Genomic DNA, 16482 nt, shown 5'->3' on the forward strand with positions numbered 1-16482 from the left:
CCATGTCCTTTCATGGCTTGGCAGCTCATTTGTTTTTGGTGCTGAGTAACAGTCCATTGTGTGGATGCACCATGGCTTTTTATCCGTTTCCTATAAGGGCTTGAGCACTTGTGAATAAACTGCCATGGATGTCTGTGTTCAGATTCTGTATGGACACAAGCTTTCGATACATGCGCGTGTGTCATCTGCATCTTTGGTGGGGTGTGGTTCAGATCTTTTGCCCATTTTTTGATCATGTTTTTTGTTTTCTTTCTGTTGTGTTTTAGGAGTTCTCTGCATAGTTTGGATAACAGAACTTTGTCAGATATGCCTTCTGCAAACATTCTTCCTAAGTCTGTGGCTTGTCTTTCATTCTCTAACAATCATTATATTTTAAGACAGAATATTCGATACCAGCTATGCCTTTAGTCCACAAAATCCAGCTGGGTGTAAATGGAAAAAATGAGCAAGATAAAAATAAAAATATTGGAAGAAACACAAAACAACAAATATGCTAATGCATACTGTCATTCAAAAAATAGCTTCTATTCGTAAATAGACTGAAAAAATTAGGACTCCATTTGAACTCAGAAAATTGACATTATTCTTTAGCAAGTCAGATTTTTCCATGTGTAGACATCCCAAGGTCATGGGGCACAGAGTAACAGAAAGACAGTAGATGTGGAAACAGAATCACACAATACTGTTTGATAGTCTGTTGCCTGAAACCATCTTTTGAAAATTATTTTTTAAAATTTCCTAATTTCTTCCTAATGAAGAAGATTGTTTTATATTTGGGGGAAGATGTGAAGAAACAGCTTTAAATAAAACATTCTGTCCTTTCCAATTTATACATTTTAAATAATGAAGTTATTTAAAATGCTCAAGGTCCCACAGTTTTTATTTCTCTCACTTCTTAGGTTAACGTTAAACATAATAATGAATTTCCAACACATCTCTCCTAAGTTTCTCAGAGAATCTTAAATTTAAAAAACGAATGACTGTTCAAAGCTTTAGAAATGACACAACCACCCCTTTCTTTTATGTACCAGTGAAATAGTTTCACCGACAAAGATGTCTTTTGAGGAGATGAAAGATCTCCACCTGGAGGAGAAATACTTGCAACCGGAAACCAAGGAAGTGAACGGAATCCTAATGACCAAGATGATAAGTGATAACTGGGACAAAATCTGGAATTTTCAAGCCAAGCCTGATGACCTTCTCATTGCAACCTACGCAAAGGCAGGTAGGGTGAAGAAAGCTGAGGTGGGGGCTTCAGCACAGCCGGGATGCCTGCGGGTTCCTCAGATCTTAAAATTGCAGGTTTCCATCAGGGCCAGACCTTGGCTTCCCAGGTGGCACTAGTGGTAAAGAACCCACCTGCCAATGCAGGAGACAAAGGAGATGTGGGTTCAATCCCTGGGTCAGGAAGATCCCCTGGAAGAGGGCAGCGCAACCCACGCCAGTATTCTTGCCTGGAGAATCCCATGGACAGAAGAGCCTGGGGCACTACAATCCAGGGGTTGCAGAGTTGGACACAACTAAAGTAACTTAGCACACAGTTCCTGGAAAAATGAAAACCACTCTTATTGATGCACTCCAAACCCCCAGAGTCCACAAGCCTCATTTTTATTTTGGTCCCTGATAGAGGAAGAGAAGGCCAGCCTCCCACAGAATCACAGGAAAGCTCAGAATCTGAGGAACAGCAGGAAGCTCCTAGGGGAAGCCTGTCCTACTCCCCAGGCTCTCCTGCACGTGGAAATGGAGCTGGAACTGAGCTCTTTGCCCCAACGGGAAAAGTGCAAGTGGTGTTGGTCCAAACCTGCATGAGTACAGAGGGAAGGAATGGGGGGAGGGCTGACACTTACAGACTCCTACAAAAGGGAGAGAAGCTTGTGGGGAGAACCAGAAGGGAAGAAGCAGAGAGGCCAGGCTCTGCAGCTGGAGGAGCAGAAACCTCAGAACCCGGAGGGCTGGATGGAGGGTGAGATGGAAGCCCCTCAGTTATTTATGTACCGTTCAAGCAGGAGGGCCACGGAAGGCAGAGAATTTTTCAGCTGTAGCCAGCCTGGGAATGTCTCTCGGTGGCCAGTGGACACTTCAAGAGGAGTTCGAGATGCTCAGAACCAGGAAGATCGCAGGGGATGCCCCTGCCCCATGGTTCCTAACTGGCCATGTCGCCGTGCGTGTCTCTCCTCCACGGCTCAGGACGCCTTCCCTAGCCTCACGCTGCTCCTACCACACAGTACTGCCAGCCAGACCTGCTCAGAAAACTAGATGGGGGCGGCGGCGTGGGGGTGCTGCTCTTGCTTACTCCTGTTGGAGGCTCTCAGTTTCTCAAAAATCATCTTTGTCTGCATTGCACGTCTCTTGCTCAGATATGAATTCAAAATGGCACTGCACCTCAGAGCAGAAATTTGCTCTCCCTTCACCTTGGAAATGATGCAGTCAACCCCCCAGACTCTCCCAGAACTCTCCTTGTAGCTGTGTTCCCCCACATCCCCCATGGCCTCTCAATCCCCTCTATACCCACACCCCATCCCCCATCCCCGTGAGTCCTGCTTAAGCTTTCTAGCATGTGAATATGCCCACATTAACCCTAGCTCCGAGGTTCCCTCCCTTAGATGCTCTGGCTTATTAACACAAGTGGACGCTCTCCTCCCCCTCTGACTGTTCCTTTCCAAAAGACCAGCTAAGCTGAGCTCACCTACCCATCCACAGTGGGCTCCCCTCCTCCTCTGAACTCCCAGGACCCTTTGTATGGTCTTCGTGGCTCTTACTGGAGACCTCTCAGTTATCTGTGTATTGTCTTATGTATCAGTGAGCGCCAGGCTTAGCTAAGTGTCAGGGGCAATAAATGGCCTTTGGGTGAAAAGGAAAATGGACATGTAGTGGGTAGGGCACATGGGTTAGCTCTTTGCCCACCCACACATCTGCATCAGTTAGGATTCAGTTTGGCTATATGTATCAGGAAACTCAAAAGTAAAAGCACTCTGAGGGTTAAAAATCCAGGGATAAAATGGTGGCTGCATGGATCCTCAGAAACCCTGGGTCTTTGAACTTTCTGCTCTACCATCTATAGGCTTAGCTTTTGGTTTCATAGTCCAATATGACTGCTAGAGCTCCAGCCATCACATGCATGTTCCAAACAGCAAAAAGGAGGCAGGAAGAAAGGAATGAGGTCATGTTCCTTCCCTTTAAAGACAGCTTCCCAAAATGTAATGGCATGGCCACCTTTAGCGACAAGGAAGATTGAGAAAATAGTCTTTTTATATAGCTTTTGGCTATGTGCTTGCATGCGTGCTAAGTGGTTTCAGTCACGTCCAGCTCTTTGTGACCCCATGGACTATAGCCTGCCAGCTCCTCTGTCCATGGGATTCTCCAGGCAAGAATACTGGAGTGGAATGCCATGACCTCCTCCAGGAGAACTTCCTGACCCAGGGATCAAACCCACATCTCTTGAGTCTCCTGCATTGGAAGGTGGGTTCTTTACCACTAGCACCATCTGGGCAGCCCAGCCTTTAGCTATATGCCCTGCTAAAAATTAAGGATCTATTAACTTGAGAAAGATGGGGAGAATGGATATTAACTAGCCAAGAAGCAGTCTTCGGTGTATCGTATCTCCTCCAACAAGACTGGAAGCTTGTTGGCGCATGGACAGTATCTGCCTCAACTTTGTATCTCCTGACCTTCCTTTGAGTCAATATTCTTTCTCTCAAGCTACACGTATTAGGTTCAAAACCCTATGCCAGGTATGAGGTCTGAGGGACAGAAGGACAAAAGGCCAGCCCCTACTCAGTGGAGCTCTCAATCTCACGAGAAGGCAGGTGTTGGCAGTGGGGACAGGGGCTCAGAGCAGAGGCCCATCCACGCTGGGGGTCATGCAGGTGCTCAACATAAGCAGAGGTAGGTTTTACAGAATATGGGAATAATTGACGTAGAATGGAGTTGCCCAGAGAGCAGGCAGAACTGAGGATAAGTAACTCTTCCAGGCACCACCTGGACCCAGGAGATCGTGGACATGATCCAGAACGACGGGGATCTGCAGAAGTGCCAGCGGGCCAACACCTTTGACCGGCACCCTTTCATCGAGTGGGCACTCCCCCCACCCCTCAGCTCAGGTATGTGCCGCCTGGGCCTGTGGGGCTGTGACCTCTGCTGGGAAGGAGTCTGAGGATGGTTCAGGTCAACATACCTCCGTCAGCTGTAAGAAAAGACCCCTCAGTCCCTCTGCTGAAATACGGGACTGGGCAGCTTCAGACAGCACGTCTCCTGCAATTTCTCAAGGACTCGAGAGCAGGCAGGACCATTCCACATAGGGAAGGCAAGGTTGAGAACGGCTGGCCTCCAGTGACCAGGGGACTCACCCCTGGGTCATGTCTGCCCGCTCCGGGAGGACTGGCTTCTGTTGTGTTTCATCTCTGACCTGTCTGCCAGGGATCCAAGTTAAATTATACGTAGTCCGTCTGTTATTAATATCAACAAATGATGCACTTCACACTAAAAATACTAAGAAATATAGGAGAGCACACCCTTGAAGAGCTGGCAACCAGTTAGGAGTGAAGGGTGTGTTTTTTTAGATTTTTTTCTAATTGGAGCATAATTGCTTTACAATATCGCATTGGTTTCTGCCATACATCAGCCTGAATCAGCTATATGTATGCGTATGTCCCCTCCTTCTTGAACCTCCCTCCCACCCCTACACCCCACCCCTCTAGGTCATCACGGAGCCTGGAGCTGAGTTCCCTGTGCTATACAGCAGCTTCCCACTAGCTATCTATTTCACACATGGTAGTGTATACATGCCAGTGCTCTCTCACCTCGTCCCATCCTCTCCTTCCCTTGCTGTGTCCGTAAGTCTGTAAGGGAGTGTTTTTATAGAGTAAATAGCAGCAAAGGGTAGCTTTGCAGTAGGACCCAACCTGATGTTGAAAAGACAGAGACTTTGGACTCAAACAGTTCTGGTTCGGATTCTTATCTGGACAACCTTGAGCACGTTATTAAACCTCTCAAACTCTAATCATCCCTCATTTCTAAAAATACTGCCTGTTGAAAATCCGTGATTGATTGAGCCAGTTATTCCAGCACCATCAGGCAAAAAAAAATTATCTTTTCTCACATCAGATTGCTGTGGCCCCTTCACAAAACTTGAATTTTACCTTCTACGTATGGGCTTCCCTGGTGGCTCACGTAAAGAATCCACCTGCAACGCAGGAGACCCGGTGTCGATCTCTGGGTTGGGAAGATCTGCTGGAGAAGGGAATGACAACCCACTCCAGTATTCTTGCCTGGAGAATTCCATGGACAGAGGAGCCTGGCAGGGGTCGCAAAAGAATGAGACAACTGAATGACTAACACACACACACACATACAGGTGCATTCTGGATTTTCTGTTCTGCTCTGTTCCATTACGTGTCCCTCTTTGTGCCAATACCACACTGTTTGATGACTGTAGTTTTATATGTTTTGACTTGGTGACACTGGGTGGGCCGCCAGCCTAGGATGTAATTTGCAATGTGGAGTCGGATGGGGGAGTACCGAGCAAATGGTGAGTGTGACTCCAGATGCAGGCAAAACAACAGAGATGCGGATGAGAAGTGTTAGTTGAGCAGCGGCCTTTTTGCAGGTCTGGATCTCGCCAACAAGATGCCTTCTCCGAGGACTCTGAAGACGCACCTTCCTGTTCAGATGCTCCCCCCTTCCTTCTGGAAAGAGAACGTAAAGGTAAGGACAGCTAAGCTTGATCCAAATACTCACAGGCTGTCCCCATCTAAGAGAAAACAACCATGAACCTCAAAAGATAGGTGCCCGCTGCAGATTCTGGTTGGGCAGTGAGCTGAGACCCCTCCCATACCCACCACTCCAGCCTGGATCCATCTTTCTCCTAGAATATTCCTTCTGGGTACCAGTAGACTAGACTCCAGGCAGCGCCATCCTCATCAACCGTCAGCTGAGCCACGTTCACAGAAGTGAGCAACGAGGCAGGGCCCCTGCTTCCTGGGGAGGCAGTCATATCAGTGTGAATCCTCCAGGAGCCAAGCCAGGGCTGAGTAAGATGTGAAGGGGGTTTATTTAGGGAAAACCCGTGAGGGAGGAGGGAGAGCCCAGAGGGTGGGGGGCCCAGGACCACGTGTGGTATCTAGAAATCATCCCCATCATGGATAAGCTCCCAGCAACAACCATGCCTCTGTCCTCTATTTTTAAATTTTTGTTTTAGTCAGCTTAGAGATTTGCAAAGAAAAGTGTAACAAACATTTGCAGAGTCAAATGCTTGTCTCGGCTGGACTGTCCATCTCTTTGTGGGCAGGCTACTTTGCAGACCCAACCACAGACCCTTCCGTGCTCTGGGCTGAGCCCTTTCCAGGGGAGCTACACGGTCAAGGCTGTTTAGCCAAGATAGTCTCTACTTAGTGCAGAGCTCGGAGATGCAGCTTGAGTGGCTGCTTTTGAGTTTCTCTGCTCTGGTTTCCGTGGAGCTCCAGCACCTGATCTCATCCATCTCCCATCAGAGATGCCATAGGTTTCCATATATCAAATGCTATCACCCTATTTGCTGCCCTGAGACTACACCCAGGTCACCATGACTTTGAAAACATCTTGATTTATTCCTACAGACAGTTAACATAATTTTGCTGCTCTAGAACTAATATTATCTCCAAATGATGTTTTTAGACTCAAAGTCAGAAGACACCCTAACATGTATTTTGTCATCAGATTAACAGCTTCTTTTTGAAACCGGGCCTTCTAAAACGTCAAAATCTCCATGACAGCACATTCTTTTATCTGTTGAGAGCTGTGGATTGTTTGAGTAGGAGAAGGTGTGGGCGAGCTTAGTCTGAGCTTTTCCTGTTACAATGGGGCCGTGAGCTAAATGGAGTTCCCCAAAGACACCTGCATCCCAGCCCCTCCCAAACCCTGCCAATGCACCTCACCTGTAGAGTGCATTTGGCAGGTGTGATTAAGTCGAGCATCTTGAGACCGAAGATCTGGTTACCTGGACAGCCCTGAGCATCATCACAAGGATCCTGATGGGAAGGAGGCGAGAAGATGGAAGGACAACGTGAAGGAGGTGACACCTGACGCAGAAGTGGGGGCAATTCCAGGGCAGAGTTCATTCGAGGCGCACAGATGTCCTCAGGTTCCAGGAACTGCAGGGAAGTTTGTCCCCTGCGCTGGAGCCAGCCCCATGGCCAGCTGGAATCCAGTCCAGTGACCCCGAGCTCCAGACTGTAAGAGAGCCAACCTCTTGCTGTTTTAAGGTCTCCACCTGTGGCAATTTGTCACAGCAGCAGCCAGAGACTCACACAGATGTATCGCAGACTCAGAACATGCGAGCGTGTGGCCTTCGCTCCCACTCGGACATCTGACTCCAGACCATAGGCATTTCAGCAGGTCCCCATCCAGCTGGGGCTTCCCCCATTCTGATTACTCAGCTTCAATTTGCAAAAAAAAAAAAAAGTGATAACCAATATAAGCATTGAGAAATGTGTTTACTTGATCCTAAGACCTTGCTGCTGGGTATCCCTTTGGTTTTTCTGAGAATGGTCATGGACACTGGAGGGCTGTCCAGTGGGAGGAAAGAGGCAAAGGGCAGGGTTCCTGAAGTGCTAGGCTCACAGGAGGAGCCGAGGCCACAGGACCTGTGCTGATTTGATAAAATGGAAACACCTCCCCCCACCCCCCACCCGGGGGGCCTGGTCTGCTGAGTATGCACACGCTTGAGAAACCATCCATGGGCTCCTCCCCCAGAGCCCCCTGCCTACTTCATGTCTCTACTTCTACATCTGACAGCTGATCCCACATGCAAAGGGATAAAATGGGACCACTCTCTCACACCAGACAAAAATTAACTCAAGATGAATCAAAGATCTGAATGGAAGACCTGGAACCACAAGACCCCTAGAAAAGAATACAGGTAGTACACTCTTTGATATCAGTCTCAACAATGATTGTCTTGGATTTGACATCAAAAGCAAAAATAAACAAGTGAGACTACATCAAACTGAAAAGCTTCTGCACAGAGAAGGAAACCACCAACATAAGAAAAAGGCCACCTAATGGGAGGAAATACTTGCAAATCCTATATCTGATAAGGGGTTAATATACAAAGTATGGAGAACTCACTCAACACAGGAGAAAAGGAAAAAAAAACCAGCAATTTGTGGCTCTATCAAAATTGTGAACATACCTTCCTGTGTCCTACAATTCACAGTGAAGACTTGGTCACAAAATTTTCTAAAACACCTTTCCCAAAAAAAAGGTCTTTACAGCACAGGGCAGCCTGGGTGGCGGGTGGGAGGAAGAGGAGTGGGACAAGCCCAGAAGCAGCTCTGTCTCTCCCAGGAGGGGACAGGTCACCAGCAGCTCCAGTGGTAGATGTGCCAATGCACTGGGGTCCTGCGATCTTATCAGGGATGGTGGTCACTGTGAGGAGGCAATTCCTCGGGTGCTCAGAAGGCAGAGGCAGCCCTGCCCTACAAGTAGGGTAGACACCCTGCTCTGTGACAGCCAACGGGACCTTCCTCTCCTCGCCTGAGTAACACCTCGGGGCCTCCCGCACCCCAGAAATAGAGGTAGGGTGACTGTAGCACTTGTCATGCTAAGCAGGACACCTGAGAGAAAGGGCGTGTTGTCACCGACTCTGCTAAGACCACAGCTGTAATCAGAACTGTGCCAGACAAACTGGAGACAGTCACAGAAAACACAGGTCTAGTCACTCAGACAGGATGGTTCAAGACAGCAGTCCCCAACCTTTCTGGAACCAGGGACCGATTTCATGGAAGACAATTTTTCCACGGACCAGGGCGGAGAGCAGGGATGATGGCTTGGGGATGATTCAAACACAGTACATTTTTGTGCACCTTCTTTCTAATCTAATGCTACTGATCTGACAGGAGGTACCAGTCTGAAGACCTGAGGTTGCAGAAAGTGAAAGTGTTAGTCGCCCAGTGTCCAGCTCTTTGCGACTCTATGGACTGTAGCCCCCAGGCTCCTCTGTCCATGGGAGTCTCCGGGCAAGAATCCTGGAGTGGGTATTCATTCCCTTCTCCAGAGGCTGTTTCTGACCCAGGGACTGAACCTGAGTCTCCTGCATTTCAGGCAAATTCTTTACCATCTGAGTCACCAGGGAAACCCCAAGAATACTGAATGGGAATCCCTTTTCCAAGGGATCTTCCCAACCCAGGGTCCATCTAACAACACGGGCTAAGGTCTAAGGTCCTTCAGACAACACAGGCTCTTCCTGAACAGTAACCTTTCCTGTCTTGTTTTCTCTGTGTCCATCCGTTTCCTGGCTGATTTCAGATCATCTACGTGGCCAGGAATGCCAAGGACTGCCTGGTATCCTACTACCATTTCTCAAGAATGAATAAGATGGTGCCAGACCCTGGCTCCTGGGAGGAGTATATCGAGACCTTCAAAGCTGGGAAAGGTGACTGAAAGGAAACTGAGGTCCACGCCTCTGTTTTCACTCGCCTACATATCAGAGGCATGGCTTCTGCTGAGCAACTGGGCTGCTCGAGGTTCTGGGAGGACACAAGTGTTGCCCAGACAGGGTTACTGTTCAGGGGTCACTGTCCAGAGGTCACAATAAGATGCTACTTAGAACACTGTGGGTGGAGGGTAACAAACTCACAGGCGATGGGGCAGGATCCAGGGGCATGGCCGGGTGCTGAGGCAGTTCCTAGGGAGACAGTCAGCCACAGGGAGTTGCAGGGAAAGAATCACCCTCCGCAACTCCCTGGTCCCGGGTGGGACCCAGAAGACAGAAGATCCAGTTACACTGACCACAGCGGGAGGAGGGTGGAGGTGGCTTGGGGGCCAGAGGAGGACACTGTGCACCCCTCCCCCCATTCTCCATCACAGAGACTAAAGGGGCCCAAACATCTGGTCACTGGGCTTCTTCAGAATAGATTCACAGCTTCTCTTCACAGTCAACCTGTGTTGTTGTTCAGTTGCTCAGTCATGTCTGACTCTTTGAGATCCCATGGACTGCAGCACACCAGGCTTCCCTGTCCTTCACCATCCCACAGTTTGTTCAAATTCATGTCCATTCAGTTGGTGATGCCATCCAACCGTCTTATCCTCTGTCACCATCTGTCACCTCTGTCAACCATCTTCTCCTCCTGCCCTAAATCTATCCCAGAGCAGGTTCTTTTCCAGTGAGTCAGCTCTTCACATCATGTGGCCAAAGTTTTGGAGCTTCAGGTTCAGCATCAGTCCTTAAAATGAATATTCAGAATTTATTTCCTTTAGAATTGGCAGGTTTGATCCCTTTGCAGTCTAAGGGACTCTCAAGAGTCTTCTCCAACACCACAGTTGGAAAGCATCAGTTCTTTGGCCCTCAGCCTTCTTTATGGTCCAACTCTCACATCTGTACATGACTACTGGAAAAATCATAGCTTTAACTATACGGGCTTTTGTTCCCTTAATCAGCATGTTGGGAACAGTATTTATCTCAAAACGCTGGTCTGGCCCCATGTGGTGATGTAAGGGGAACACAGACCTGCCCCCTGCCCTCAGGACAGTTTCTCACAGGGGAATAAATTCAAGGGTGGGAACAGAAGCCACGGAATCCAGGGCACTTTGTATCAACTCCCTATATATTAAAAAAAAAAAAAAAAAATCCCTGTCTCTGCAAATAAGAATTCTAGTTGTGTTTTTCAAATGTCCTCTTTTATTTGAGATGCCAGTGCTCATTTCAAAAGCTTCAGGTTAATACTGACACCCCCTCCTTTCTCCCTCCTGTCAGTGCTGTGGGGCTCCTGGTATGACCACGTGAAGGGCTGGTGGCACGCCAAGGACCAGCATCGCGTCCTCTACCTCTTCTATGAGGACATGAAGGAGGTGAGGAGCATGCGACCACCACTGCTTCCCGCCGTGTCCTTGAGGGGATCAAACTATAGTCACACCTGCACGCGGACTGATCACACCAGGCCTCTCTCCCTGATGCCCTGTCCAACTCGGCTTTATCCTCAAATGATGCAACTACTTTAGCTTTTCTTTTTTTCTCTTATTTTCTTTTTTCTTTCTCCAATCTTTATTTTTTCCTTAATATATTTATTCTATTGAAGTATAATTGACTGACAATGTTTCAATGCACAGCAAGGTGATTCAGTTATACATATACATATATATTATTTTCAGGTTATTTTCCATTATAGTTTATGACAAGATATTGACTATAGTTCCCTGTGCTATATAGTAAACCTTTGTTGCTCATTGCATCTCCATTTTTTAATTAGAAATCTAGCATTCTATTCATATTAAGTCAAACAAGTGGAATCAAAATGTCATATATTTTTTCTTAAAAAATCTTCCAACTTTGCTTCTGTTCACAATTTCCAGATGATCCTCCACTCAGAAAATCTCACAAAATTTTACAATCTGATTAATCTTGCCACTTACAAACCATGTTTCTTCACCTACAAAATGCAAATCAGCTCTTTTTGTGTCTCAGGTTATTCCCGGGAAGATTTAGAAGATGACTTGTAAAGCTCTTGGCATCCGCACCCCAAACCCACTCCACACACTGAAGTTTAGTCCACACAGACGCTGGCAGGACTGGTCCCACGTAGTTCCACTCATCGAGTGTCCAGGGCATCACATGGTCACTCTCGCACCCAGGGATCAGTGCCCTAGAATTACAAAACCACCCCTGGGCCCATGCTGAGAGGTTCTCTGGAATCTGGTCAGACGCCAAAGGTCCTTCCTCTGCATGTCTGTGATCGGAAAGAACAGGCCACAAGGGCTTTCGTTTCTGGGTCAGTGTGAGGTCACCTGATTCTGCCTCTGACAGACCTAGTGTTTAATTTGCAGGCACTGTGCCATCTCTGGTCCTAGAGTCACCCCCGTCTTTCTGTGCCTCTGTGTCTCCTCCCCCACGGCACACGCTCCCTGCCCTGAAGCCCGTGCTCACCCTGCATGTGTGCATGCGGGCAGCATGTTTCCGGATGGGCGTCGCAGGGCTGTGCTCACGTTCCTCTCCCCTCCTGCTCGGTCAGCCTCCCTGGGGCTAGGAGAGCCCTCGTGTCGATGTCCTTCCTCCCCAGGACCGTCCCGCGCCATCCACAGTCACTCCCCCAAGGAAGACACATTGACTGTAACTGAGCTGCTCCCTTAAGTCGTCCCTCCCCAAACACAGTTTGTCCAACAGAACATCACACCTTCATGGAAAACCCCCAACTACTCGATTTTTTGTGACCGCTCCACACACAGGATCCAAAGCGGGAAATTCGGAAGATCCTGAAGTTCCTGGAGAAAGAGGTGTCGGAGGAAGTTCTGGACAAAATCATCCATCACACGTCCTTTGAGGTCATGAAGGAGAACCCGATGGCCAACTACACCACGCTGCCCACCAGCATCATGGACCACTCCATCTCCCCCTTCATGAGGCGAGGTGCACAAGGGAGGGATGGAGAGGGGGAATGAGGGAGGGAGGCCACGCGCTCAGAGGACAGACAGGACTCCAGCCCCTGTTTGTTTCCCAGTCATGCTTCCGGCTCCCGCACCTGCGCTGTTGGTGACACTCCCAACAGTGTCTGAGGAGCAGACCCCACCATCCGCCCTGTGCCAGCCCCTGGGTGCATCCTCACCCAACCCCCTCCCCGGACTCATTGAGGTTTCGCCTCCTTGCAGGAATGCCTGGGGACTGGAAGAACTACTTCACGGTAGCTCAGAATGAGGACTTTGACAAGGACTACGAGAGGAAGATGGCTGGGAGCACCCTGACCTTCCGCACGGCCCTCTGAGTCTCGGGGCCCAGCGAGGCATCCTCACTGACTTTAGACATGTGAGCCTCACCATCAGGATGCCGAAAACAATAACTCCCTCCCTTTCGTCCTGAGCTTTGCATGCTGTCTGTAGATCCCATGTCCCAAGATACACAAAATACAATCAAACCCTGAGTAGAAAGAAGTTTCAAGTTAAATTGCTCAGTGGTTCACAGAGGCCCAGCCATGTGAGGAGCTGGAGCAAAGTAAACGCACGACTTAATCCCAACATTAGAGCACAGCACCTGGTGAGCCTCCCGGGGTCAAGGTTGGAGGAAAGAGAAAAAAGGGTCAGCCCAGACCCTCAACACAAGAGAGATGCAAAGAGATAAGGAGTGGGCCATGGAGAACATAAGAGGGACCAGGTCTTATCCCCTGAGGTCCAGAGCGGGAGACTGAGAGGGCCTCACTCACGGAGACTCCAGGCCTCGAGGCTCAGGGCCTGGAGGGGTGGGGGGAGTGGGATCTGAGGCTCAGACTGAGACATGGATGGTCTCAAGTCCAGGGACCAAACCATAAGGATCTCAGAGCAAATATAGGCCAGAGAGCCAGGGAGGCTTTATTAATAAACTCCAGGTAGACTTCGTGGAGAGAGGAAAGAAGCCCCGAATTAGCCCAAGAGAAATGAAATAGAAGAGAACAGCCAGCACCATGGGCACCTACCTCCAGGACAAGGTGACCGTCCTGTCTCTGGAGGAGTCAGCACCGTGTTACTCCTTGTAGACAGACGCTCTTAGAATTGTCAGGGTGGCTAAGTCATTTAGTTTCACATGTCCTGATTCTCCTTGTTAAAGCCTGCTCAAGGAAGCGTCCGCTCTCATTCACACAGGTTGTACTAAGGTCAGTGCTTTGTTTTAAAAGAGAATCGGGAAATAGATGACTAATGAGAACCTACTCTACAGCTCAGGGAGCTCTACTCAACACTCTGTAATGGCCTGTATGGGAATATAATCTAAAAAGAGTGGATATATTCACTTGCTGTTCACCAGAAACTAACCCAACATTGCAAATCAACTAGACCTCAATAAAATTTTAAAAAAATAGATGTGTCAAACGACAAGAAAAGAAAGAAAGTTGGGAAGTTTCCCTCTGTAGGCATGCCGCTTTCGTGTCAGGTACAGAGAGCCACCTCCTCCTCCAAGGACCTGAGTCAGCCCTGCCTGCAGCCTGTGGTCTTTCACCTTCTAAGCAAGCAGGCGAATCATTAACCACAGGACAGATAATCCTCTGTGTGTGTGCCTGCTCCCCGACACGTGGCCTCTCAGGTGGAACCACAGGGAACCCACTCCCCGTGGGGCAGAGGGAGGGGGCCCAGCTGCTGGGGTCCCAGGATAGCTCGTCCCCTACTCAGGGCACAAGTCCTGCTGTGATGGGGGGAGGGGCACAGACTCGGGTTAGGTCTGAGCCGAGGGACTGAGATACAGCACCCAGAGAAGACGAAGGTGAATGCCCCCACGCCATGAGAATTCACACTGAGGTTTGCCGAGCCCCTCAACCCCCAGAAGCATGTTCAGTTTTCTGAAGATGTTCCTTTATAACAGCCTTGGGGCATTCAGGTTGGTATGCAGTTATGTCTGTGAAAGTGTTAGTTTCTCAGTCATGTCCGACTCTTTGCAACCCCATGGACTACACCCCACCAAACTCCTCTGTCCATGGGGTTCTTCAGGTAAGAATATTGGACTGGGTTGCCATGCCCTCCTCCAGGGGATCTTCCCAACGCAGGGTTTGAACCCACATGTTCTGTGGGGTTGTTGGGCAGGTTCTTGACCAATGAGCCACCTGGGAAAACAGTTTTCTCTACATGGATCTAAAATTGAAAAAACCACTTTGAAATCGTGAAGCGGTCTGAACAATCTTCACACAGGAAGGCTGTCTACTTCCAGTAAGAGGCCTTGGACGTCAGCATTGTTTCTGGAAATCGTGGCCAGTGTATCAGCCGTCAGCAGGGCTGGGTTCCTCCGTATCTTGAGTGCTCAGGCAGAGCCTGACTCTGCTTCTCCTGCAAGCTTACGAGAGCAGGTACCACTGTCAACTAGTCCCCAGGCATTTGCTTTTTCATTCTCCACAGGTGAATTCCACCAAACATTTATTTTGCTTACCTTTTTATTTTATATTGGAGCTGATTAATAGGGCTTCTCAAGTGGTGCTAGTGGTAAAGAACCCACCCGCCAATGCAGGAGACATAAGAGGCACAGGTTTGATCCCTGGGTCAGGAAGATCCCCTGGAGGAGGGCACAGCAACCCACTCCAGTATTCTTGCCTGAAGAATCCCCTGGACAGAGGAGCTACAGTCCATAGGGTTGCAAAGAGTCAGACACGACTGAGCGAGTGACCGTGCACGCACGCATGATTAATACATTTCTCATTGAGACACTGGGCTCCTTTGTAAGGAGGAGACCAAAGACTATAGGCAGCCGACCTGTCTAAGCTTCCTGCACCTGGAGCCTATACATTTGGAATTCAATGTGAATATACACTCCACTCTCTTCTAAAACTCTAAATGCCACCTCTCTGTGGATCACTCCTGTACTCCCAACCTCCAGGGCTGTTGTGTTTCCAGCTTCTAGGGAGACAGTCCCACTGTCCGCCCTCTGGCCCCTCAGACTTGGAGATGTTTATAGCCTGAGTCCCTCCCACCTCGTCCCCACCCCATCCTCACATACTGTCTACTGCCCCTCAGGTCTACCTCTGTTCATGGAAGCATGGCTTTCCAGGTCATTTTTCTCCTTGATCTCTCATAACTTATATACTCCGATGTTCAGTTCAGTCTCTCTGTCGTGTCCAAATCTTTGTGACCCCACGGACTGCAGCACACCAGGCTTTCCTGTCCATCACCAACTCTGAGTTTGCTCAGACTGATGTTATAAAATTAATACTTAAATAATATGATGAAAAGTCAATGCATCATATGTTACATGATAAAGGACACAAGAGGGAAGGAAATAAAGATATTTGTATGTAAACACACACATAACACAATAAGGAGGAACTCATCTGCTGACCACAGCCCTTGTCTCTGTAACAGCCTCTCCCATCACCCACTCTGATGCCCCTTTGCCTCCAGTGAGGAGTTCGCTGCCATGATTCTGACCTGGGGCCTCAAGGTTTCATGCTGAAAGGTCTGGGTCATGAGTTGTCATCCTGGGAGGGGTTGCTGTTGTTTTCCATTTACCTGGAGTATGGGGCGTGGTGACACTGAGACACCCCACAGGGCCTCCTGGATCCAGACTCCCTCTTCCTCACCTTCCATGTGGATGGATGAAGGGATGGATGGATGGATAGATGGCTGATAGATGAGTACATGAATGGATGGATGGATGGACAGATGGGTGGATGGGTGGACGATAGATGGGTGCAAGAAGGAATGGATGGATGATGAATGGATAGAAGGACAGATAATGGACAGATGGGTGGGTGGATGAATGATAGATGGATGGATGAACAGATGACTGATAGATAGGTGCATGAATGGATGGGTGGATGGATGGTTGATGAATGGGTATGTGGGTGGGTAGGTGGGTGGATGATTAATGGACAGAAGGATGAGTGAATGGATGATAGAAGGATGGATGGAAGGATGGATGGGTGGATGGATGATAGATGGGTGCATGAATGGCTGATGGATGGATGGATGATGGACTGATGGTGATGGCAGCCCCCAGTCTACTACAGAATCTCAGTACCTCTTTTTGTTCTCTCTCCTTGGTATCTGAGGGCCCCTCATCTTTGTACA

The 16482-nt window shown here is 48.8% G+C and overlaps 1 protein-coding gene across 2 annotated transcripts; it reads left to right on the forward strand.

The window, feature by feature from the left end:
- The first annotated feature begins 1053 nt into the window (after nt 1-1053).
- LOC148776168 (sulfotransferase 1C1) lies at nt 1054-12728 on the forward strand. Of its 2 annotated transcripts, none has more exons than XM_088841742.1 (7): nt 1054-1225; nt 3972-4104; nt 5592-5703; nt 9283-9409; nt 10730-10824; nt 12196-12376; nt 12616-12728. In XM_088841742.1, the coding sequence occupies exons 1-7, from the start codon at nt 1054-1056 to the stop codon at nt 12726-12728; spliced, it is 933 nt and encodes a 310-aa protein (XP_088697868.1). The 2 variants fall into 2 exon arrangements, with proteins under 2 accessions (XP_088697868.1, XP_088697869.1); XM_088841743.1 differs by having other exon boundaries at nt 3972-4100; nt 5606-5703.
- The last annotated feature ends 3754 nt before the right edge of the window (nt 12729-16482 follow it).

This window comes from Moschus berezovskii, chromosome 11 (assembly GCF_049115385.1).
Source record: "Moschus berezovskii isolate FMDL1 chromosome 11, NW_MosBer_1.0, whole genome shotgun sequence".
Taxonomy (NCBI): domain Eukaryota; kingdom Metazoa; phylum Chordata; class Mammalia; order Artiodactyla; family Moschidae; genus Moschus; species Moschus berezovskii.

What these genes read in the sequence shown, in the direction of transcription:
- LOC148776168 (XM_088841742.1), top strand. Translation starts at nt 1,054, where the DNA reads ATGTCTTTTGAGGAGATGAAAGATCTCCACCTGGAGGAGAAATACTTG. An exon ending in GACCTTCAAAGCTGGGAAAG is followed by an intron (nt 9,410 to 10,729) that starts GTGACTGAAAGG and finishes CCCTCCTGTCAG; the next exon opens with TGCTGTGGGGCTCCTGGTAT. An exon ending in TCTATGAGGACATGAAGGAG is followed by an intron (nt 10,825 to 12,195) that starts GTGAGGAGCATG and finishes CTCCACACACAG; the next exon opens with GATCCAAAGCGGGAAATTCG.